This window comes from Cherax quadricarinatus, chromosome 75, assembly GCF_038502225.1.
Source record: "Cherax quadricarinatus isolate ZL_2023a chromosome 75, ASM3850222v1, whole genome shotgun sequence".
Lineage (NCBI taxonomy): Eukaryota > Metazoa > Arthropoda > Malacostraca > Decapoda > Parastacidae > Cherax > Cherax quadricarinatus.
Window position 1 is genome coordinate 4,227,915 of NC_091366.1, and position 25,149 is coordinate 4,253,063.

Sequence of the window (25,149 nt, forward strand, 5' to 3'; positions counted from 1 at the left end):
GTAAAACTTGTGATTCTGGCTTAAATAGCAATGCTCTTATGGCTGAATAAGGCAAGTGAAAATTTGTGTATGCAATAATTTTGCAAAAATCATTCTGAAACTAATGAAAAAAAATTTAATTGTATTTGTTTATTATTAAATTATTGTAAACTTATCTAAAATATATTTAGTTGGACTAGGCTAAATTATATTGTGCTTGTTATAATAAGGTTAGGTAAGTTTTCTAAGCTAGGTAGTAGGTTGGTAGACAGCAACCACCCATGGGGGTACTTGAGGTGGTTGAGATATCAACACACTATTGGAAAGACAGCGATTGAATGAATGATGGTGAATGTTTTTTCTGAAATGTTTTTTCTTTCAGTCATCATGCCTTGGTGGGAGATGGCCATCAAGTTTAAAAAAAAATTCTGTATTGGTGTTTTTTCCCCTTTTTTTGTTTTCAGTCAAAATTCTGGTCTAATGGTGCTCAAGTACTTAGTAGGACTGTTGGGAAGAAATGCTCACATCATCTTCAATATTGTGTCCCAGATGGGAGTCCCACAAAGAATACTTTTCCTGCTACTGAAGGAGAGTGGCATGTACCAGATGAACGTCCTGGAGGTGAGCTCAAACGTATAACAATTATGACAATAACAGTAGTTATAATAATGTACTATTAAAATAATAATAATAATATTTTGTTCATAATAGTACTATACTACAATATAATATTATTATTATTGTTATTATTTTTTATCATTATTATTGTTTTGATATGCTGTACATTACTTACTGTTTTTATTTTCTTACTGTTACTATCTCATCTTCCACATTCTAGGATTCTCATAAAAGTCTTGTTGCTCATAGGCTCTGACTGCAAGTTGTGAACTGTATCACTGTTGCAATAAAACTGCACTCTAATTTGTTGACCATTAAAATTTTATGTTGCACTATGGTACTATAAATCTGGGCTGGTTGGGGCCAAAGTCTTTCCAACAACTGAATTCTCCAGAGTTCAGATGCACTAATTAAATTATTTACTGTGTATGCATATATATAGTTGTTTACTGTATTGTATGCATATACTGGAGGCAAATAATACCAGTAGTTGATACATAGCTAACAGTTTAATAGGCCAGTACAAATTGTAGAGTTTGGGGTCTGGGAAATTTTTGTTCCTAGATTTAATTTTTGGGGATTTCTGGTTCCCTAGAAATCCCCCCCCTCCCCCAAATCAGAATTTCTGAAGTTCTTGGAGTTTGAAGTTTGCACTTGTAGAATCCTCCTATATTTAAATAAATATTAGTTATTGTATTATTATTTTCATAATTGTTGTTATGTAAAGCAGAAACTGAATTTTCTATAAAGTACGTACAGTGGACCCCCGCATAACGATCACCTCCCAATGCGACCAATTATGTAAGTGTATTTATGTAAGTGCGTTTGTACGTGTATGTTTGGGGGTCCGAAATGGACTAATCTACTTCACAGTATTCCTTATGGGAACAAATTCGGTCAGTACTGGCACCTGAACAAACTTCTGGAATGAAAAAAATATCGTTAACCGGGGGTCCACCGTACTTCATTTTCATTTGTACTGCTGTCAGAGTTTTAAGCACTTATTACATAGTATTAATGTATTCTTTTGAAGTATGAAAAGCTACTTTCTGTGAACAATCTGCTAGCACTTACATATCAAATACCCATTTTATAAATGAATATGGAATACAAAATCATTTCAATTGTTTTGTCTGCCACCTTAGAAATGGCATCATAAGAAATATTTTGCATACTGCCAAAAGTAGTCTTCATATTTCAAAAATGTAGTACTGCACATATTCTGTGGTTGGTGGGACTCGATGCACATCATCACAGCCTCGAGGAGGAGCAGGGCATCAGTGTAGTAAAATAATGACATGTAAATTGGAGGGAGGCTTGGAGAATTATCTTTCAGTCTTTCCAAGTGAAAAAAAAAAAAAAGCAAGCATGGAATTGAATGCTTGCAAAATTAAATAGAATATGGTGATGGAAATATAAACATATATGCAGTATAATGTGATCCTTTATTGACAATGTTTCACCCACACAGTGGGCTTTTTCAAGTCACACACAGATCTAAAAAGCCCACTGTGTGGGTGAAACGTTGTCAATAAAGGATCACATTATACTGCATATGTGTTTATATTTCCACTGTGTCAGTATTTGATACCATTCATTTCCACAATATGGTGATAACTAATTTTCACTACAACATAGGTTATTAATGGCCAGTGCTGAAACTTGGATATAATTGCTTAGGCAAGTGTGTCCTCCTCTCTGGCATCCTAATCTAACTTACTGTTTATGGTCATTCATAATCTTTGTATGCACTTAACCCCTCTTTAGGAGCAGACCCAGGCTCTTTTCTGAATAAATACAGTAAATCCTGAGTACACACTACAGCTGTACTTGCTTCTCCCCACCAACTGAGTTTCAACTGGAAGATTTAGAAATTGGGCAGGGAAAAGTGAGAAGGGGACCACACGTAATTTCAGTTAAAATTGTCCCTCAAAGGTAAAAAGTGGGGATAGCAGTCAAAGCATAAGCTTAGCAGTTGATGGTAAATGATAAAGGGTAAATCACATATGAATGCCAGAAAGAAAATCAAGATCATGACACCCTGTAATGTCAGCCTAAGTCATTATAAGAGACTCATCGCCTGGTATATGTGGTGATGTGCGGCAGAAAAGAATAAACGCTGCCACAGCTAGAATCCAGGTTAGTCAGTTAATGAATTCCTTATTGTTTCATCTCTTTGTGGCAATGTGTAGAGACTGTTTTCTGCATCTGTAAGTTAGGCTGAGAACCCCATAATCAAGTATGGTAACTTAAGCTTTATAGCTTTGATCTCCTCATGCCTGCATTTTCCTTTGTTGTTTGGACTTGGTGCCCATTATTTTTCTGCCATGCAGCGTGCAGTGCCAGTGGAACAACTGCCTGACTGTCTCTCTATATGCAGAATAAACTTAAGTAACATGCCTATTCCTCCAACTTAGGAGAACAAATAAGTTTAATGTAAACACTAATATTAGTGCCAGGGCATCTGTTATGATAATTAATCAAACGTTTCATAATCAAATAGTGTAGAATATTTAGACACTGTACATACAATGAATAAACAGCATTTTTAAGGAAAAACTACTTTTTTTTTTTTTATCACACTGGCCGATTCCCACCAAGGCAGGGTGGCCCGAAAAAGAAAAACTTTCACCATCATTCACTCCGTCACTGTCTTGCCAGAAGGGTGCTTTACACTAGTTTTTAAACTGCAACATTAACACCCCTCCTTCAGAGTGCAGGCACTGTACTTCCCATCTCCAGGACTCAAGTCCGGCCTGCCGGTTTCCCTGAACCCCTTCATAAATGTTACTTTGCTCACACTCCAGCAGCACGTCAAGTATTAAAAACCATTTGTCTCCATTCACTCCTATCAAACACGCCCACGCATGCCTGCTGGAAGTCCAAGCCCCTCGCACACAAAACCTCCTTTACCCCCTCCCTCCAACCTTTCCTAGGCCGACCCCTACCCCGTCTTCCTTCCACTACAGACTGATACACTCTTGAAGTCACTCTGTTTCGCTCCATTCTCTCTACATGTCCGAACCACCAAACTACTATTACCTTTAAAGAAAATGTGAAAATGCATTGTTAAAGCTAGAGAAACAAGGGACCTCTTTTGATGACCGAGTTTCAAGAGCTAGATATGATTTCCTTGCGACACAGTTTTGAGGACAGTTGATAGTACTAAATCAAGGGAGATCAGGAGAGCCAGAAATACATAACCAAGTCAGAAGTAAATAATTAGTTTGTATTTACTGATAAAATGGGTATTTGATGCTTGACTGGGTTGTTTTAATATGTGTTTTTTTTTTAATCCTTATCACAGAAAAAAAATTGACATACAACCATAAATATTAAGCATTGTGAAGATTGATGAAACTTGATTAATAAATAGCATATTATAGATATTTTTAAGGTTAGGTTTTAATGGATGCATTATTGAATTGCACTTAAGCATGGCAAGCAGGCATTGCTTTATGTGATTGAGAAAGATCCTTCATGAGCATGATGGGATTATGTGGAATCTTGAAGATAAGACCGTTCAACTACTTTTATCACTGAACATGCAGTAGTGTATGATCAGTTTTTGCTCTTTTTTTCTTTTTTTGCTGCTAAGGAGCGAGCAACTAGCATTTATCAGAAGAATGTGGTGGAGGTAAGAATATTGAGCTTTGCTTTGCAATGGCTGTTTCATAGGCATTACATACATCCTCATTTGTGCATCTGTTCATGGTAGCACTTGCTGGTGACATCTTAGCTGTGCCATGTACTTCCCTTGCTGTACAATCAGGCCCCGCGTATACAGCAGGTTAGGTTCCGGGCTACTGCTGTAAAGCAAAAATTGCTGTAAAGTGAAACATAGCCTTTTTTCACTCTCAAATGCATATAATTGCCTAATATGTTTACACTATCATATATTAAGTGAGCAATAGAGCTAGGCCTAAAAAATGCATATACAGTACACACATTTCCCTAAAAATATTTTCAACCTTAGGTTATAGTGAGTGGTGAATATATTTATTGTAGGAAGTCTGAATAAATAAAAAATGGGTATAATTGAAAAATCACTGCATTAGGAGAACGCTGTAAATTGAACCGCTGTAAGGTGGGACCCTCCTGTATTTAGGACATGCTGGAGATGTCCCTATAATATATTAGTTTTTTTGTAAATTAAGTTGTTACAATTTACACTAACAGTTAAAGTAAATGCTAAAGATTTCTCTATAAACCTTCAAGAAAATAGATATAAGAGGGAGGGACATTGGAAAAAATTTCACATGGGGAAATGTGTAGAAAGATAAATCAAACTTTCAAGTGTACAAAGGTTTTTACTACTGTATGACTGAAATATAGAAAGGGCAACAGCAGATGAAAAGTAATTTGCACTTGGTCATCCCAAGAGCTAGAGTTTAACTCTAACAAATACAATGAGGGGACTACTATTAAAGAAAACTTTAAAACAGAGGAGCTTTTATTGGACATTCTATAAAATTGTAGACTAGTATCAGACCTGACATCACTCGGGGGCCTTAAAAGAATGTGTGAAAGAAGTAAACAATCCCGTTTGGAAAATGTTTGGTATTTTATTTTATTTTATTTTATTTCAAGAATGTAAACTATCAGACAAATTGGAAATAACAGTGTGTCATTATTTAAAAAATGTGATAAGGAAGACCATTTAAGCTTGTCTCATGACAAAATGGTGCTATAAAAACTTTGAAAATCGAAATGGGTGAGCAAAGCTGTTGAATGCGTATTCCATAAAACTTTAAATTATAGGTTGTATAAATGTCAACTAAGGTACTTCAGTGTCTGAGAAAATTTTAATCATAGAAAACTGCAAGCAGTGATAACAGAAAAATGTCAACATTGAGAAATATTACCAGTGAAGCTTTACTAGGATCAGTATAGTATTTATCCTATTGATGATTTGAAATTATATAATACAGTACCTGGAGTTTGCCTGGAGAGTAAGTCACTTATCAGGAATAAATAAATATGTTTGGAGATGACTTAAAAATCTTTACAGACTTAAATATCTTTACAAAATAACAATATACTTTGTTCCTGGTATATTGTTTCTTGAAACACTTGACCAAATATAATTACCATACTTGTCCACCCAACAAATAAGTGTAAAGTGGCATGTTTGTTCATCTTGGTAGTACACTGTGCTTTAATATTCTACATTTTGTAAATTTTTTTTGAGTAAATAAATTGTATACTGTGCAAAATAACCACAGTGAAAAAAAAAAGTGAAATTCCAAGTGATTTCATGATTTCTCACTATTCACTATTCCTTGATAATGTGAGAAATCATGAAAGTTCTTGGAATGTCACTATTTTTTCACTCTGGTTAATTTGCATATTGTGATATTGCCTGTTTACTGTCCTCTTATTGCAACAAATTTTATTCTTTATTATGGTATACAGTATGATATATTCTTAATATCTGTCCAGACTGTTGATCGTATGTCACGAACAAATTCGCTGCTGATGTGTTATTGTTCGTGGTGGGACACAGCTGCTTAACACGAAGGATAATGTTCTTTAATGATATGTTTGTTTATGTTTGTTTGCTGATATTTGTGTTGTAGTTAGATAATAGATTAATAGATTGCTGTAGTTAAATGTTAGGCTAGCTTAGGTTTGTGTTCAAAAAGTAAGATGTTTGTGGTGTGGTTACTATCTGTGAAAATAATGGCAGTACTGAGAGGCAACCGGTTCATAAGAATTTCTCTGAAGAGTTTGTTACACACTAGGTTGGTTGGGGGAAGGGAGGTATACAAATACCTGCATCCAGCAGCCATTTGCATTCACCTATATGTACTCTTCTATTTGTAGTTGTAGGGGTTGAATCTCATCTGACCCTGCCTCTCAATTTGCTACTTGCCAGATTCACTCCTTCGTAGCCTTGTGGGTCCTGTTGTATGTGCTCTTAAAAGAGCTGCATTTAAAATGGTGTGTGTGTGCGTGCATGTGTGCGTCTGTCTCTGTCTCTCTCTCTCTTAGATAAGAGTGGAAACAAATGGATTTTTATGGGTTTATATGCTGTTGGAGCATAATAATAATTCATGTTAAGTGCTAAACCCATGTGGGTCATTCAGCACAAGACATGGTGGGAGGCTTGAGCCTCCATCTGCTGCGTATGAGAGAGAGAGAGACTCTTGCTATTTGTTGGAGCATGAACAAGGTAACATTTATGAAGAGATTCAGGGGAGCTGGCTATTCTCACCTCATTCCTGGAGGTGGGGACATACAGTGCATAATTGGTAATAAATCTTGTGTATTGAAAGGGAAAGTGAATGTTGGTAATACTGAAGTATACTATATGGATTTGTATATGTATGTACATGTGTATGTATGTACATGTATATATAACATTGTTTAAAGAAATACATAACATAACCAGATTTCTCATGTGCAGTATTTTAATTTTGTAGGTTTGCAAGCACGTGTCAGGACGGGAGCACGTTGTAATCCAGACCAATTCAGATGAACTAGAGGATTGGGGTCGACTTTTATATTCACCAGACTGCATGCTGGAAGGCGTTGAGGTTCTCTTGGACTTTGATGGAAACTCCAAGGATAAACATGAGTCGTTCTTCACTTCCATGTCGTTCAATGAGAGCGTCAAGAGTGTGAAGCTCACGTGTGTGGTTGGCGGAGACTTTGGAGAGACAGAGGTTAGGATTATGGACTGGTTCTAGTAGTAGTTGTGTTATAGTTAAAATGCTTATAGTAATAATGGTAGAATTGCCAGCAAAATGTTAGGTAAAGCTCATGGAGAGGGAAACAATGCTACAATAAAATGTCACATTAGTTGCATCTGTGTCCATTTACCTAACAAAAATGCTTATTTCAGTTGATGAAAATTTAGTAATTTAACCATTTTATTTTGATTACCCTTTATTGTTTGAGAAGTTTTAATTTTGTAAAGTATGAGAAAATACAATTAAATATGTATTGTACGTATAGTGTACCATGTATATTCAAGTGTAAAATTTTAATACAGGTGACAAGATTAGTGTCGTATGTCCGAGCTGTCTTGACAAAGCGCCGCTTGGAATCCTTTGAAATCCAGGTGACATCCTTGGAAGAATCAACTGCTGAAATTTTAAGCCCCGTTGTGGAGATGATCTGTGATACACTGCCAGACCTGGCACAAGCCCTCAACAAATTAGTAGTGGCTCTGGAGTTAGATGGAGAGCAGGTTTGTTTGGAAGATCTGTTGATACAGGTGTACCTCACACTGTTGAAGAGGACCTTAAGGTTGAAATATACAAGACGACTATTGTATATTTTTGTCTCATACTAGTTGATTCTTTGTATATACAGCTGTAGGAAAAATGGTACAATAACCAACTTAACAAACCTCCTGGAGAGTGAAATATTGCCACAATTAAATGTCACATTAGTTATATCCATGTTCTTTTATGTATAGAGGTGTAGTTACAAATTTATAATACTATTAAAGATGAGCCTGATACAGTTTTTAATCTTCAATAGGTAATGCAGCTATGCCAAGTTTTACAAATGGCGCCACAAGTACGTGTTCTCCACCTCCCTCATCTGGCATGTGGATTGGAAGGACTCAAAGCTGTTGCCCAATTAGTGGAAAATAACCCTCTAGTTTCGCTCAATCTTGCAGGATCTCTCAGCTCTGGTACTCCAGTAAGTTGAGAAAAGCCTTTTTTTGCTTATCCAAATTAGTGTGTTTTGTATATAATATTGATAGGGGTGGGGATATTTGCTGTTGGAGGGACATCTGAACTGTCGTATCGATGTGCCTCTGGCAAGACGGTGATAGTGTGAATGATGGTGAAAGTGTTTCTTTTTCAGGTCACCCTGCCTCTGTAGGAGATGGCCACTGTGTTAAAAAAAAAAATAGGGTCCCATTTCTCAAAATTTATTAGTTACTTTTATTTTACTGTGTTGCATATACATTATAACAAAAAGTAATGGGTTTTGCATTTTTGTGAATACAGTATGGTATATTTAATGTTATATTTCAGTTTATTATTTTATGTATACAAGTTAAACAAAGAAAAAGACTTGGAGCATCAACATGATGTTGAAATTGGTTAACTAGATTAATAATGGAAAAAAATAAAGGCATTCTATACTTGCAGAGCTTTTCAGAAAGATATATGGCTATAGTTATGAGGTGTCAGAGTTTACAGTTGATGTATTTAAGTATAAATACTGTACCTGTATATATAGTTGAAGGTTGAGTGGTTGATGAAGTGGTTTGGGAATGTAGAGAGGTTGGAGAGGGATAGGTTGATAAAGAGGGTGTAAAAATATTGGGTGGAAGAAATTAAAGGGATCATCCCAGAAATGTTTAAAGGGAAAGGGGTAAAAGAGGCTTTTTGAGTATTAGAGACTTGAACATCCAGCAGGCTTGTGTGAACATGGTAGATATAGGAGTGAATGGAGGCAAGTGGTTTTTAACCCTTAAACTGTCCAAACAGATCTACGTTCACATGTGTAGTGCTCCAAAAGTAGATCTATGTTTTTTTACATATTTTCAAATATAACCCCCAAAAAAAATGTAGATCAAAGTTTTTTTTTACAAGTTTTCAAATGTAAAAAAAAAAAAAAAGGTGGTCTACATTTTTTACATACTTTCAAATGTTGAAAAAAACGTAGATCTACGTTTGGACAGTTTAAGGGTTAATAAGCATGCTGTTGGAGTGGGGAAAGTAGCTATTATGAAAGGATTTAGAGAAACCAGTTAGCCAAACTTGTCTTGGAAGTGGTAAAGGCAGTGCTTGCGCTCTGAAGCAGGGGTCGAGATGTTGCACTTGGACGATAATCTGATTATGATGTCAGCACACTTCTGGAAAGACTGCAATTAAATGAATGATGGTGAATGTATTTTATTCTGTGGGTCACCCAGCCTTACTGGGAGACAGTTGTCGAGTTAATAAAATATATATACTGTACAGGTCTCCCTCAACATTCGCGAGGGTTAGGGGATCAAGAGCCTCGCGAATATTGAAAAACCATGAATGTTTGGTGCCCCAATATATTGTAGGGAAATATATTACAATACTGCTTCCTTAACTTGTTAAACCATGAATAATCATAAAATACATGAAAACGTCGTAAATTGTACTAAATATATACATGTTATGCTTTAATAACGTATGTTATTTAATAACATGTTTGTTATTAAATACCACAGACTCCACCACTGCGAGTCCCTACTACCCTCCCTCCGACCCCCACAACTGGCAGCCAGCCCTCCCACCACTCAGTGTGGTGAGTGTTTTGTTTGTTCATTATTTGCTATTAAACTACAGAATAAATAATGTAAACCCATTCATGACTGCATATTGGAATGGCTATTAGGAAAGGTATTAGACGGTGATATCATGTGTTTACTCTTGAACACAGCAAAGAATCAAACATTTCTGCTATTGCTAATAATAACAAAAATAATAAATATGATATAATTGAAGAAGGAAATTGTACAAAAATACGAGGGAGTGGTTGACACATCGTCAGTGTGACTTTCTTTATGTTCTAGTAAACATTAGTCTCCCTGCTCTTCCAAACATTTCACAATAATTCAGCAGTTGAGGCAGTGGTATTTAATAACATATATTATATAGTTATAAATAATAATAGTACATGTTATATTAATAACATGTATTATTATTAACATGTATGTTATTAAATACCATTGCCTCAATCACTGCCTCTACCACTCCAGTCGCACTCAATCTACAAGCACCAAACACAATGAATTATTGTGAAATGTTTGGAAGAGCAGGGAGACTAATGCTCACTCCAGCATAAACAAAGTCACACTGACGATGTGTCAACCACTCCCTCGTATTTTTGTACAATTTCCTTCTTCAATTATATCATATTTATTATTATTATTATTATTATTATTATTACTATTATTATTAGCTGTAGCAGAAATGTTTAATTCTTTGCAGTGTTCAAGAGTAAACACATGTCACCGTCTAATACCTGTCCGAATAGCCATTCCAATATGCAGTCATGAATGGGTTTACATTATTTATACTGTAGTTTAATAGCAAATAATGAACAAACAAAACACTCACCACACTGAGTGGTGGGAGGGCTGGCTGCCAGTTGCAGGGGTCGGAGGGAGGGTAGTAGGGACTCGCAGGTGGCGGGAAACTTAAATATGATTTGGTGGCTGGGAATTTGGCGGTTGGGAATTCGCGAATATGTGAAGCCTGTGAAAGTTGAAAACGTGAATGTTGAGGGAGACCTGTATGTACAGTAGGGCCCCGCTTTATGGCGTTTCGCCTTACGGCATTCCACTAATACGGCGATTTCAAATTACGACCAAAACTTGCTATATGGCAACCTGTCTTTCTAATATGGTGCGCCCCACCCATTTTGTTTATGTCCTCCGTAAGCACATCTCTCTATTATGTCAGGAAACTCCAAAATTTCAAGTGTTTTAAAGTTATTGCATATTTTATATATGTTCTGGTAATAATACTTGTGTACCTGTACTTCAATATACTTACACGCTGTGCTGGCATGCAGGTACACATTAATATCACTAAGCGTGTCCCTCTAGTCTTAATGCCATAGTAATACTAATAGTACATAATAATAATCACTCTTGGGCACATTAAATGTCTTATTTTACGTTAATATAGACATTTCCATTAATATATCTATGATATTTTCTTCAAAATTATACAAGAAACACGTTACATAGCATATAAACATGCTATGTTGATATGCTGTGGAGGTGTGGTAGCCAGGCAGAGAGAAAACATTGTGTTTTCTCTGGTTCAGCAGCAGAGAAAATGTGTATGAGTCTGCATTTGGCCCAGTCACTCCCCTTAACACTCTGCTTTTGTGTACAATTCTCGGCATGAATTATTCATTACCTCTCCCTTCATTTATGATGGCATCTCAAGATAGTTTTTTTTTTTTTCAACAAACTGGCCATATCCCACCAAGGCAGGGTGACCCAAAAAGAAAAACGAAAGTTTCTCTATTTAGATTTAGTAATTTATACAAGAGAAGGCATTACTAGCCCCTTGCCCCCTAAAGGTAGTTGTTAGAAACAATTAAATACATACTACTCACCTCTCATCCAACATTAAGACTATACATATTTTAGGTAAATGATGAGTGTACTGTATGTGTATTTTATCTCTCTGGGCTGCTTTAAATATTGTATATTAAGTTTGGGACAGGGAGTCACGGCTACCTACACCTGACTTTCTACAAATATGTACTGCTCACCTCTCACTCTACATTAATAAGACTACAAATATTTTAAGGTAAGTAATGAATGTACTGTGTATGTATTTTACTTTTTATTGTGTTTTTTAATGCCTAGTTATATTACTAATTTAATATAAGTTAGGGTAAACTTGTTGTCTGGCATTTATAAGTGGAAAAAATGGCATTCTGCTTTCCAGCGATAGCCTGAAACCTAACCTGCTGTATAAGTGGGGCCCTACTGTATGTGTATTTTTTAATATGCTGGGCGTCTACCACTGAGACAGGATGACCCAAAAAAGAAATGCTTTCACCATCATTTACACCATTGCTGTCTTGCCAGAGGCATGCAGATATGACCGTTTACATATCCTTCCAAACAGCAGATGTTCCAAACTCTCCTTTAGAGTACAGGCACTGTACTTCTTACCTCCAGGACTCAAGTCCAGCAAACTGGTTTCCCTGACTCCCTTCAAAAAATATTACCTTGCTCACACTCTAACAGCTTGTCAGGTCTCAAAAACCGTTTGTCTCCACTCACTTCCATGGGAAAATGGAAAAGAATTCTTCCTCTGTCAGCCATGTGTCATAAGAGGCGACTAAAATGCTGGGAGCAAAGGGCTAGTAACCCCTTCACCTGTATAAATTACTAAATTTGAAAAGAAAAACTTTCATGTTTCTTTTTAGGTCACCCTGCCTCAGTGGGATATGGCTGTATATTGTTGAAAAAAATATAAATACGTATATTTATTTTTCAGGTGGATGAAAGATCAACAGGTACTGGTGCTAGTACACCGTCACCTACTCGAGAAGACACTCCAGCTCCTCTCTCATTTTGGAGCTTTACCGATGCACAGGGCAACACACGCTCTGTTTTCAACTCTCTGCCACGATCCTTCTACCAGTCACTTCCCAGACGGGGCAGACTGCATTCCCTCTCTGCAGAAAAGAGAAATTCTGATACTACACTTCTCCAAAAGACATCATTCCCTCCGCCAGCTTGCAGTCCATTAGTTCATGCTAATGGGTTTCATGAAGTAAGTTAGGGCTCCTTAATTTTAAATTAAAATCTCGTTCAGTTTTGCAATGGGATGTTGCAGTTAAGAGGATAGTCTGATTTTGATGTCAGCACACTGACAGTAAATGTTTTCTTTGGGTCACACTACCATGATGGGAGACAGCCATTGTTTAAAAAACGAAGTTTAAATAAAGAAAGTTTTACTGTTTATCGAGAAAGTAATTTTAATGTGTGCAGTATTTAAGCAACGGAAAGTGTATACAGTATATAGCCGCAGTGCTTTTAACATTTAAACTACGACAGATTTATCATGTTAATTTCAGATCTTCTCAGCATTCCGTAACCCAGCTTCTAGAATTTGTCATTTAAATATAAGCAAGTGTACAATGGGAGCCGAGGATTTAGTATGCCTAGGTGAAACTGTCCGATTTACAAAGTGTCTTTCATCTTTGAGGATGGAAGGATTGTCAAGAATGGCAGAGATTATCCCAGTCCTTATAGCACTCCAGGTTGGTAAAATAAAATTCTACATGGGACTAAGTAATTTGTAAATAAAGTATATAATTTTATTTGATATATAATAAACCAGTCAAAAACATTGTGATTTAATTATATACGTATATTTATTTTTAACCCCTTCTCCTGTATAATTATTAAATTTATGAAGAAAAACTTATTTTATAGTACATAATGTGAAAATTGCACCTAAAACCTTCACAGATTAGAAGACATATATATGTCTTCTAATCTGTGAAGGTATATAGGAGGTATATAGGAGAAAAATGGTCATATGATGTAATTGTTGCAGGAGAATACCAGTCTTCAGCTTCTTGATCTAACATCACCTCACATCCTTTTGGGTGATGCTGCTCTCCAGGTCACACTCAATGCCCTTACCAAAAACAAATCTCTAAGATTTCTTGTACTAAATGGATGGACCATTCAGGTGGAGGCAAGTTTATGATTTTTAAATTTGATATGTGATTATGTAAATTTTTGGGCAGAGTATAGCATGTCATTTCAGCTGTGTAGGCAAGTCGTAGTCTAAAGTTATGCCGGAAGCAGTGAAACTAACTTAGTATTCTGTATTAGATAAAAAAAAAAAAGTCACCATGTGTTAATTTCCATGTCTTTGTCTTATAAGCCTGCAGTGAATGTATCGTTATGAATTACTGTATATCTAAACACACACATGCAAATCAGGATTAAAGAACTAGACAAAATACAATTCAGATATCAGCAATATTGCTAGACTGAAGATAGAATTTTGAAGAGGAAACTATATTATTATTATTATTATAATCAAGGGGGAAGCGCTAAACCCAGAGGATTATACAGCGCCTGGGGGGGGATGTGGAAGGCATTCAGGCTTAATTCGGGGAACTGGAGCACAAATCCAATTCCCTAAATCAAGAGCCCCTCACCAACATCAAGGAACCTTCCTTGAGGGGAGAGGAAACTATAGAACTGTGTTGCAAGTGCCTGATCACCTGGGTTATGATTGGCTCTAAACCGTCAGGCTGCTGACATCAACAGCCTGGTTGACCCAGTTGGTCAACAGGATAGCCTGGCCCCAGGCTGTACCCAGAGTGTAGAAGAAACCTTGAAACAGGTCTCATTAGGTCACAAGTAGGTAACTTACATTATTATTAACACGGTATTATAAATGCAAGTCGTAACAATAGCATGGATGTACATGAATTCAAACCAAGATCCATGCATATTGCAGGCATAGCATTGTAACTACTTAGCTACTGAGATTACAATAGGATGATTATACAACCAGCACTTCTGTGACATGGTTGTATCAACAGCACCAACTGTAATCCTATTGTCTCATCTCTAAGCCCCAGAGCCTTTTATTATACATCTATTCTCACACCCTCAAAGCCGTGTAGTTCATAAACCCAAGTTTTTTTTTTTCAACAAGTCGGCCATCTCCCACCAAGGCAGGGTGACCCAAAAAAGAAAGCAAATCCCCAAAAAGAAAATACTTTCATCATCATTCAACACTTTCACCACACTCACACATTATCACTGTTTTTGGCTGTAAAACAATCCTGTTGTAAGCTGTGTGGTTATAGCATTGGGCCTGCTACGTGCGTGGCGTATGGTTCGAATCCTTGTCCATTTTTCTGTTTACAGTATCATACTTATTCAAATAATAATACTGTCACATCCACTCACCTCTGGTAAGACTGTGATAGTGTGAATGATGGTAAAAGTGTTTCTTCACGTCACCCTGCCTCTGTGGGAAATGGCCAGTGTGCTAAAAAAAAAAAAACCTAAGAGCTAAACCCAATTATATTAAAAACATGCTTTAAACTTGTATGGAACATACAACTCTGCCTGTATTATTATTATACTCATAACTAATGTACAGTGGACCCTTGGTTATCGGCCATTCACTTATTGGCCAACTTGGTTATCGACCGTTTTTTTGGCTTCCAGTTATCGGCTGTTATTTCGCTTCTCGGCTGTATTGTACCCGTCCACCCAGCAGCCACAGCTGCTTGCATGTCTCGTGAGTCAGTCTGGCTGTGTGAGGAGGCTTCTGCTCATTCATCCAAACATTTTGCAGGCAGGGAGTGTAGCAGGGAAACAGGGAGTGCAGAAGGGAGGCAGGGAGTGTAGTAGGCATGCAGGGATTGTAGCAGGCAGGGAGGGAGTGTAGCAGGCATGCAGGGAGTGTAGCAGGCTGGGAGGGAAGTAACTGCAGAGAGGTCCTTATGGAGGGGGATTCCCTTTCCAAACAGTAATCAGTTCTTCCTCTCTCCTCCTCCGTCTTCCATAAGCCAACAAGAGTCTTCAATAAAGGTATGTAATAGTGATTTAAATGTTCATTTATTAATTTTATTTAGTTTTCATTGTTTTGTGTATGTAAAACTATAATTAATCTTTAAAAAATGTATTTTATTTTTTTAATATTTTTGGGTGTCTGGAACGGATTAATTGTATTCACATAATTGTTATGGGAAATATTATTTTGGTTTTTGACCAACCTTCTGGAACGGATTACGGCAGATAACCAAGGGTCCACTGTATTATTATTATCATAACTAAGTGCTAAACACACAAGAGACTGCATGTAGCTTATATATTCACAGTGTAAAACATATTTAGAGATTGTATTTGATAGCGACTTTCATTCCCTGCAGAGTGAGCGATCTCTGAGAGAGTTTATTCAGTTCCTGACAGTGACCGAGCTTCAGCACCTGGACCTGGGAAGTTGCCAGGTGATGGTCACTGTACATGATGGACCTTTGGCTCGTCTCTCAAGGCAGGATGATGTCATATCTGCTCTTCAGGAAGGGGTTCCACCGTTACATAATAATACCTTGGCATTTTTGAACTTGGATAACTTTGAGGTACACTAAATCATTTTTATTCTTAGGGTGTATGGCGTTTAAATTAAATAATGTGAATACTACGTGTACATCTTGATATATTTGTTTCTTTTAGACTGTACTGTAGTATGGCTTTGTATTTTCAGATTACATTTAAATTTGGATATAGCATTTTAATGAAAATTCACGAATAGTAAAAATCATTTCAGCTTATTTCTTAATGCTAGTAAAAATTGCATTGTATGAAGGTATCCAACTTTTTTAATTTTCTATTTTCTTTTTAAATTAGTCATGTCAGTTGACAAATTTTGTTATAACACAGATTAATATTGAAATTTATTTCTTTTTAATAGCCTCTAAATTTACAGGTTACCTTGAACAATAAAGTTGTATTGAGGGGACCACAACTGCTCTTCCTGCTGAGACATTTTCCCAAGCTTGTTGATGTGTCCTTGACATCCAGTCTTGGAGCTGATGTGATTGATGATGCAACAACACACAGACTCTTCACACTCTTGTCAGGATCATATCCATTCCTGAGGAAACTCACACTTGGTGGTTGGGTGTTTTCTTTGGACACTTGTGAAAAGGTTGGGTTTGATTGAAGGCAGATTTTTTTTATTTGTACAAGTCAGAATAATATGCTAAATAAGCCTAAGAGTATTTTGATGCTGGTGAAGTGTTACGTATCAAAGAAATTGAAGCTATTTTTCCCTTCCTCAGATTAAATGATTCCCCAGGCACCATATGGCTCCTATCATTATAACAATTTATAAAGTACTGTATATGAATATACAAGTTTTCCTTGCTTCATGTGGCTTCGCTTAATGCTATTTTGCTATTATGCAGTGCCCCCTTCTGTAGGTAATTAAATGTGTAGGATATACATTTGCCATGTGCAGTCAGTGCAGTTCATGAAGTATAATGTATATACTTGTGTGGAATTAAGTGTTGGTGGCCCGATTGATCTTAGTACAGCTGCCCTGGGCCTGGAACACATCTACTGCATGAGGCGAGGGATATATGTATATTAACAGTTTTCATATGCAGTGAATGAACTAAAATTCATAGGAAATCATTGTTTGAGGTCATATATGAAATAACTGTCTGATTTATTGGACATTTTCTCAGGTGATGCGAGCTGGAGGTAAACAGCTTCGCGGTAGTCAGTTACGAGAAGTATTCTTAAGTGGAGTGGAAGTGCGAGAGAGTAGTGGAAAACCTGGCATGGAACACACCCTTCTACAAGCTCTCACCACTAACCTCCACCACCTCTCTCTCCTTTCTCTTGCTGGCCTTAAACTCACCCCAGCTCAGGCTGCTTTGTTTGGTAAGGTAAGTAACAAATGTACTTGCATGTTGAAATTGGTATTAAAGGTAATTTTAAAAGAAAATGTTTGTAAGTATTAATTTATTAAATGCACACTTATGGTTGAAGAGAGAGAGAGAGAGATGCAAAAAAATCTATCGTTTAGAATACATCTACAGTATAATACAGGCATATCTTGCTATACTCGCCATACCACGGGCGGGATTGAACCCGCGGCCAGTGAGTCTCAAAACTCCAGACCGTCGCGTTAGCCACTGGACCAGCTAGCCACAATAAGATTCATCCAACTAGGTATATTTCTACACCATAGGAAGGTTAGCATAGGCACCACTGTGACCTCAAATGCAAGTTGTTACAGACAAATCTCCAGCTAGCGTGGCCGTGACGAACTCTAGCTCAATGCCGTCAACATGACTCATGAAATCATAATGACACGATTGCTAACACGATGGTCTGGAGTCTTGAGACTCTCTGACCGCACGTTCAATCCCGCCCGTGGTATGGTTTGTTTGCAATCGTGACCTGGAAAAGAAGAAATGAAAGTTTCTTTTTACATTTAGTAATTTATGCAGGTTACTAGCCCCTTGGTGCCAGCATTTTACAACACACACAGCAGATGGAGGAAGGATTCTTCTCTACAGAGTAATAATTTATTTATCATTATTATCTGTAGACTTGTATGTTGATTTTTTGCACAAATAAGCCATGAGCATTTCTTCCAGACACTTCGTGACAAATTGGCATCATCATCACTAGAGCTGGAGACACGTGGTCTTGGGTATTCATCGATCAAGGCTTTGAGACAAGCGCTCACAGATGGTGGCAGATATGAATTTGAGTTCCTTGGTGGGCCGTCAGTTATGTACAAACTTAAAAAGGTAGATAGAAGAGAAAAATTAATTGGCAAATGGGCCTGCATATCTACACTGGATAGATTAAGTGAACTGTAAAAATATATTATGATGAGAAAATTTTTATGCATTTGAAAAAAAATTATATAATTTTACACAAATACTATTTATGAAGGATCAAGTTATTTAGCATGAGATAATGGATACATTACTGCATGTTTGAGGTTTTATTGCAAAGACCAAAGTGTTGTTTATATATCTAGATATACAGTATTTCCTTTTATGGTAAAAATTTTATACTTTTACCAAAAGTTGTCATATAGTGACTGACTGTTATTACTTTCAACCATTTTAATCCTGAAACAACCATGTGGTTTTGAAAAATAATTGTAGTGTAAAATTTTCAGTATTGAAAAATTTTGTGCTCTGCAAATTTATAATGTTAATGCATTGACATAATTATGTGGCAGAAAACAGGATATTATGGCAATGGTGCTTTTTAACCCTGTGCTTCCAGGTGGAGTTTTGCCTTAATCACAAATTTTGGCAACACTATTTAACTTTTTTTTTTTTTTATGTCACATGGACATTAAATATTCAGGTTTCTGATGTACCCTCCCCCCCCAAAATGATTTGAATAATATGCTCATGCTAATTTAACATTTGGCAATATTGTATGTATTTTTTTTTCACGTAACATACCTAACTAGAAGCTACATATTAATACCACATGTATAATTTCTTCTGTACATATATTTTAGTTTAAATGACCAGGAGAATATTAAATTTTTTTTTGTTGTACAAGCTACTTTGCATATATTTTAGTATTTTACTGCAAAGGCCCATTTTCATTTTCGTCAACACTGAGTGATTCTGTACTTGTTTGTATTTAAATATTTTTAACAGTCCAGTTATCAAAGAAATTATTTAAAAAAAGAAAAAGTAGTGTCAATATCATTATCATGTGATGCCATCATTTGCTCTGATTATTATAAATCTATTATGTAATTACCTAATGTATTATTCATCATACTGGATTATATTTAAGAGAATTTTTCTGTTATACAAATAGATCTGCATACTGTATAAATTAGAATTATGTATTAATATTAGATATGACACGCTTATTATCATGTGTTAAGCAATGTTGGTGTATTTAATATATTGTTGTACCCATGTCATGTACTAAAATCATAGCAGGAGGGTACCTGCAGAGCCTACCCTAAACATTCTGGTTATTGATCATAGCAGGATGGTACCTGTAGAGCCTACCTAAACATTCTGCTTCAAAGCAGGACGGTACCTGTAGAGCCTACCCTAAATGTTCTGCTTTCTGATCATATTTACATCTTAAATGTTACCAATTCATGTATTTTATGGTAAGGAGTTGTTTATTATCTGAGGAAAAAAATGCTTGCCATCGGTAAAAAAAAATAGTTCAACAGTAGGCATAATTTACGAAAGGAATAGAAAACTTCGTGATGTTTAAGAATATAGAAGAATGATTAGCAGTTTTTATATACTGTAGTAGATTAAATGTTATGAGGTAGACAATCAGTATTGTTGATGTTACTGCAGTTAAGAATTAGAATTGTGGAAAAGAATTTTTTTTTTACTTAATGTAGTACTATTGTGTACCACCTATAAAAAAATAGCAAAGGATAATTTAAATTGAATTTATAGATATTTGAATATGGACACATACAAGGCTGTTTGCAGTTTCCTGAGATTGTGTAGTGTAACTACTGGTTGCAAGCTATTTCTTGGAAACCAGCTATGAATGGATGTAGATGACAGATTATTAATGATTACAAAAATTATAGGAAAAATCAAAACTGGGGTCATATATATAGGGTACACCCCAAATCCACCATTGTCTTTGATACATGTTAAATTTTCTCAGATTAAAATTTTGTTAAGGTTGAGTTAGTTGTTGCAGGTAAACAAAAGAATTTAGTAGTGTCATGTCTTTGGAGATAGATATCCCTGGTTTTCATTCTTTTATCATATTGATAAGTTTTTTTAATTATTTTTGCATACTTTTAATATTTTTAATTAATGTATTTGTGGAACTTAGTTCAGTGGTCATAAAATAAATAGTATAGCCTGTGTTACCTATTGAATGTACTGGTGCATTTATGTAATCATGTTGCCATAGTCATCTGTTTATCTAGCCTTAAAGTTTTGTTTAAGCAGTATAATTTATCTATTGGAGACACAGTAGGTAACATAATATGGACTAAAATTTCTTCTATGGAAACCTGAAATATTAACTGAAATTCTGTGATGATTTTAAGGATCTCAACTTGACTGCTAGCTAAAATACAGCCATATTTCTTCTACGTTCTGAGAGGTATTTATATTATACACACATTGCAGAAATGAAGCTCTGTAAGCTACGGATTGTAAATACATAAAAGTAATTTTGAATGGTAGATAGTTTTCCCTCATCTCTGGATGAATCTCCAATGCAGCTAGCCTTACTTCTTATTAATATAATATGCTGTTGAGATAATTGTTATTGCCACTAGAATTCCTGCAGTAGAGGTGAGGTGCGAGGATTTTTGTTTTTATGACACCATTATACAAAAAAAAAAATTGGAATTCTTGTGAAAAAAGAAAAAATAGCTGTAAGTGTACTCTAGCTTTGCTAATCTGCGATATTAGGGTAAACTATTTCTACAATATTTAACTTATAGATATTATACTGTATGGTAGGTCTCCTACTTTACGATGTCAATTCACTCCTGAAAAATATTCGGGATTAAACCTATTTACCCGTTTTAATCGGAGTTGCATTCCTGAACTATAGTATTCTTTGTCAAATTTCTATTAGAAAATAGTTACTGTACCTGCCTGTTTCTACAAAATAAGTGAACTTTTCACTTTCCAGCTAAAAAAAAAAAATTATTCTGAAAAGAATGTCTGAATATTTGTAATGATCAACAACTGCAGATCCGCATTCATAAGTTATTAATTTGTTTCAAAGTGCCAATGTAAGTGTGGAATATCACAAGTCAAAATACTGTCAGCCAGGGACCTACTGTACAGCTTAAATGCAAGTTGTTCATTCTCTATTTTCAAGCGAATGTTTTATGTAAAGAATTCTTGTTAAAGCAAATCAATGACTTGTTTGAAGCATTTATAACTGATATGTATTCAGTTTCACAAAATAATTAAATGAAATAGTCTGCTTTTAGAAACACAGAATAGACTAACATTTTTTTGAATCATGAGTATTAATGGTTTCGGTCATTGACTCTAAGTGCCAAATAGGAGACAGACAATAAAGTTTAACTAAAATTATTTGTATAAATTCTAGCTTGATTGTTAATTCCATTAAAATTTACAAGGGGTCAGTTTTTCAAATACTGTAGTATAAAAGAACAGGTGCTCTCTAGGGGAAACAGTTCTTAGGGCTTCATGTGAAAGAAAGGCTATTTTTAAAATATCCTGCCAATCTTGCCTTAAATAGAGCAGATTAGTTTAAGAGTAAAAAAAATTTATAAGTGCTAAAATTTGTCTATTCTCAATAAAATGTAAATTCGTGCCATAATCTCATAAGTGTGGTGAATTCTTGGGCAACCTACATGATCTAGAAATCCCTAGTGCCTCTAGTTGTGATTTTTACCAGGTGATGAAAGTTAATTTTTTTAGCAAATGTTAAATATTTTATCAATACCCTAAAAATTCCACTCCGTTGCAATAGAAATTTATTAAGTGTATATCTTTTTCCAACCCAAAAATTTAGGTGGGGTGTCCATGCAGCCAGTTAGGTGCTCGTATGTTATATTTCTAAGTTATGTAATAGTTATATTCCTGGTTAATGCATGCTCAACACATGTCCCTATTCACACATATACTACATTGCATGTAGCATTTAATATTCAGACATTTTTTGCATGTTGCTAAATTTTGAAACCATTTTTGTTCATTATATTTTATTGGGAATACTGTGCATTATTAGTTTTTTATTTATTTGACGTCTGATGCTCTCCAAAGTAACATAGCATTTATTTTTTGGCATTACCATTATATAAGTTTGTTATTTTTATTCTATTATCTATTTATATTAGAATACTACATTCTCCCTATGCATCAGCAATAGACCCAAATTCATTGTATGCTAAAACCTAAATTGTATACATATTTACGGATCTTTGGTAATAAAAATGTTACTTACTAATGAGGAAGCACAAAATCAGTAGGGGTCCAATAGTGTGTGAGGGATGAGAAGAAATGGTGTATTAAAGACATAACAGATATATAATTTGTGTATGTACAGTAAAAACCTTGCATAACACTAGGATTACATTCCTGAAAATGGGTTTCTTACCAGCTCTGTAAAGTTAAAGCATATTGGAGACAAATTGGGTTACTTTCCAAACATCTCCAAATCTGCCAGTTATTTTTTTATATATAATTTTCTAGGGAGATTATTTCCTGGTAAAAATAGGCCTTAGACAAGGGATGTGTGATGTCACCATGGTGGTTCCATATACTTATAGATGGGGTTGTAAGAGAAGTTAATGCAAGGGTCTTAGCAAAAGGTGTGGAGTTAAAAGATCAAACACAAAGTGGGAGTTGTCACAGTTGCTCTTTGCTTGATGACACTGTGTTTTTAGGAGATTCTGAAGAGAAGTTGCTGGATGAATTTGGTAGGGTATGTAAAAGAAGAAAATTAAAAGTGAATATAGGAAAGAGTAAGGTGATGATAAAAAGATTAGGTGGAGGTGAATGTATGTATTCAGATTTAGGAGTGGACGTGTCAGCAGATGGGTCTGTGAAGGATGAGGTGAAAAGGGTGAGTGGTGCACTTAGGAGTCTGTGGAGACAAAGAAATTTGTCCATGGAAGCAAAGAGGGGAATGTATGAGAGTATAGTTGTACCAACACTTGTATAGGTGATGAGGAGGCTGGAGATGTCATGTTTGAGGGCAATGTATATAATGCAGAGAATTCGTAGTTTGGAAATTAGTTGAAGGTGTGGGATTACCAAAACTATTATCCAGAGGAGAGGTGGTTTGGACATGTAGAGAATGGAACAAAACGGAACAAGTTCGAGAGTGTATAAATCTGTAGTGGAGGGAAGGGGTAAAGAAGGTTTTGTGTGCGAGGGGCTTGGACTTACAGCAAGCATGCATGAGCCTATTTGATAGGAGTGAATAGTTTTTAATACTTGATGAGCAAGCAAAATAACATTTACGAAGGGATTCAGGGTAACCAGCAGGCTGGACTGAGATGGGAGGTACAGTGTCTGCACTCTGAAGGAGGGTTGTTAATGTTGCAGTGTAAGTGCACCTCTGGCAAGACAGTGAATAATGATTAAAGTTTTTCTTTTTCGGGCCTTGGTGGGAATCGGCCGATGTGTTAATAAAATTTTCTATCGTTTAACTTCATATTCAGTTAGGCATTAAGAGTTTGGGGAGGGTCTACTGGGCTGAGCTGTTTGTTGCAAAGTTTATCAACTGCATGTTTACATAAAAATAAAAGGCACATTACCTAATAGCTGGGAATTCTCCACCCCTATACCAAATGTATACTGTACTAAAAAGTGAAGCAATACGCAAAATTTTGTTGGAGACTGACCCTACGGAGAGAGCTGCTGACCATTTTTTACTTGGCAGCAGACTGTTCAGTACATATCTATCTGAATTGCCAGTATAACCTTTATACGATCTATGCATGAGGAGATAGTAATATGTTGTTTAACAGAAGAGAAATGCCCCATGTTTTGGCCAAATGGAAGCTAGTCAGCAGGGAAATATCATGCCTGCACATACTTTGACTATTAGTGACATGTTGGTAAAACCTCGAGAGGTTCCTTGGTGTAGGGCTCTCGATTCAAGCTATTGAACCTGATTACCCCAATCCCTTCCAGGGCTGATTTGTGAAATTGGAGCTATTGTCCATTTCATTAGTTCAATCCTGATTACCTCTCATTCTCCATTTACTAAATGACCAATTCAGATTTGGTGCTTCCTCACAAAAATAATTTGCGTAAGATGTTATTTTATTCCTTTGGCTAGAAATTTCACTATTCATAATTCACCACTGTATATAGGATTTCAATGCATCAGTGTAAATATGCACCTCTTGAGTAATTTTAGTTATACTTTCATCTATAATATTTCACTAGTCATTTACATTATATTTCACTATAAGCCCAAGTATCTTTTCTTTACTCTTTGTTTTACTTTGGTTGTAATTAATAGTTATATATTTTTTAATATAGTCAGAGAGGTTAACACTTAAGTTTTGTACATATCAGTTTTAAGTCTAGAGTTAGTTAATGACCCCCACAGTATTCCTCTGGTTGTGCTGCACCCCATCCCGTGATAAATGTTGAGGACAAACCCCGTAGTTTCATTATCCTATTTGCTAGATTAAAAATTTATAACCAAAATTATTTTAGCGATATGAAAAATGGCCTGACTTGTAGGTTAAGTACATTTGTGTAAATTAAAAAGTATTACTGTATATGCCTCTTCAAGAGGGGCTCCTTGGCGTGGTGAAGAGGCTCTTGGTCTGAGGAATTAGACCTATCGATCTACTTCCTCAGACCGAACCTAATTACCCCCCAATCCCCCGTTCCCTATCCCACCTCCTCCTCCCCACCCCTCCCTTTTGCCCTTTGGTTTTTTTTTTTTCCCCCCCCACAGGCACGCTAGTTCCTAGGTAGGGGAAAGGGTACCGGGGTCCATCCCATTCCGTTGAGGTTCTTGGCGGTGGCGTAGTTTGCCTTGGAATCTGGATTGCCTGGGGATATCCTGATCCCTCTCCGGTATCCCGG

The 25,149-nt window shown here is 36.0% G+C and overlaps 1 protein-coding gene across 5 annotated transcripts in view; it reads left to right on the forward strand.

Moving 5' to 3' along the window:
• The window catches only part of LOC128691902 (uncharacterized), a 343,852-nt gene extending 319,140 nt beyond the window's left edge, over positions 1–24,712 (forward strand). For all 5 annotated transcript variants that reach the window (XM_053780875.2, XM_053780876.2, XM_053780874.2 and 2 more), the window contains 11 exons: positions 444–600; positions 7,023–7,265; positions 7,595–7,792; positions 8,089–8,253; positions 12,570–12,848; positions 13,153–13,338; positions 13,638–13,781; positions 15,988–16,197; positions 16,545–16,766; positions 17,308–17,511; positions 18,229–24,712. In XM_053780875.2, the coding sequence (XP_053636850.2) occupies positions 444–600; positions 7,023–7,265; positions 7,595–7,792; positions 8,089–8,253; positions 12,570–12,848; positions 13,153–13,338; positions 13,638–13,781; positions 15,988–16,197; positions 16,545–16,766; positions 17,308–17,511; positions 18,229–18,456 (2,236 nt within the window). In that variant the 3' untranslated portion in view covers positions 18,457–24,712. The remainder of the gene's footprint in view (positions 1–443; positions 601–7,022; positions 7,266–7,594; positions 7,793–8,088; positions 8,254–12,569; positions 12,849–13,152; positions 13,339–13,637; positions 13,782–15,987; positions 16,198–16,544; positions 16,767–17,307; positions 17,512–18,228) is intronic.
• The last annotated feature ends 437 nt before the right edge of the window (positions 24,713–25,149 follow it).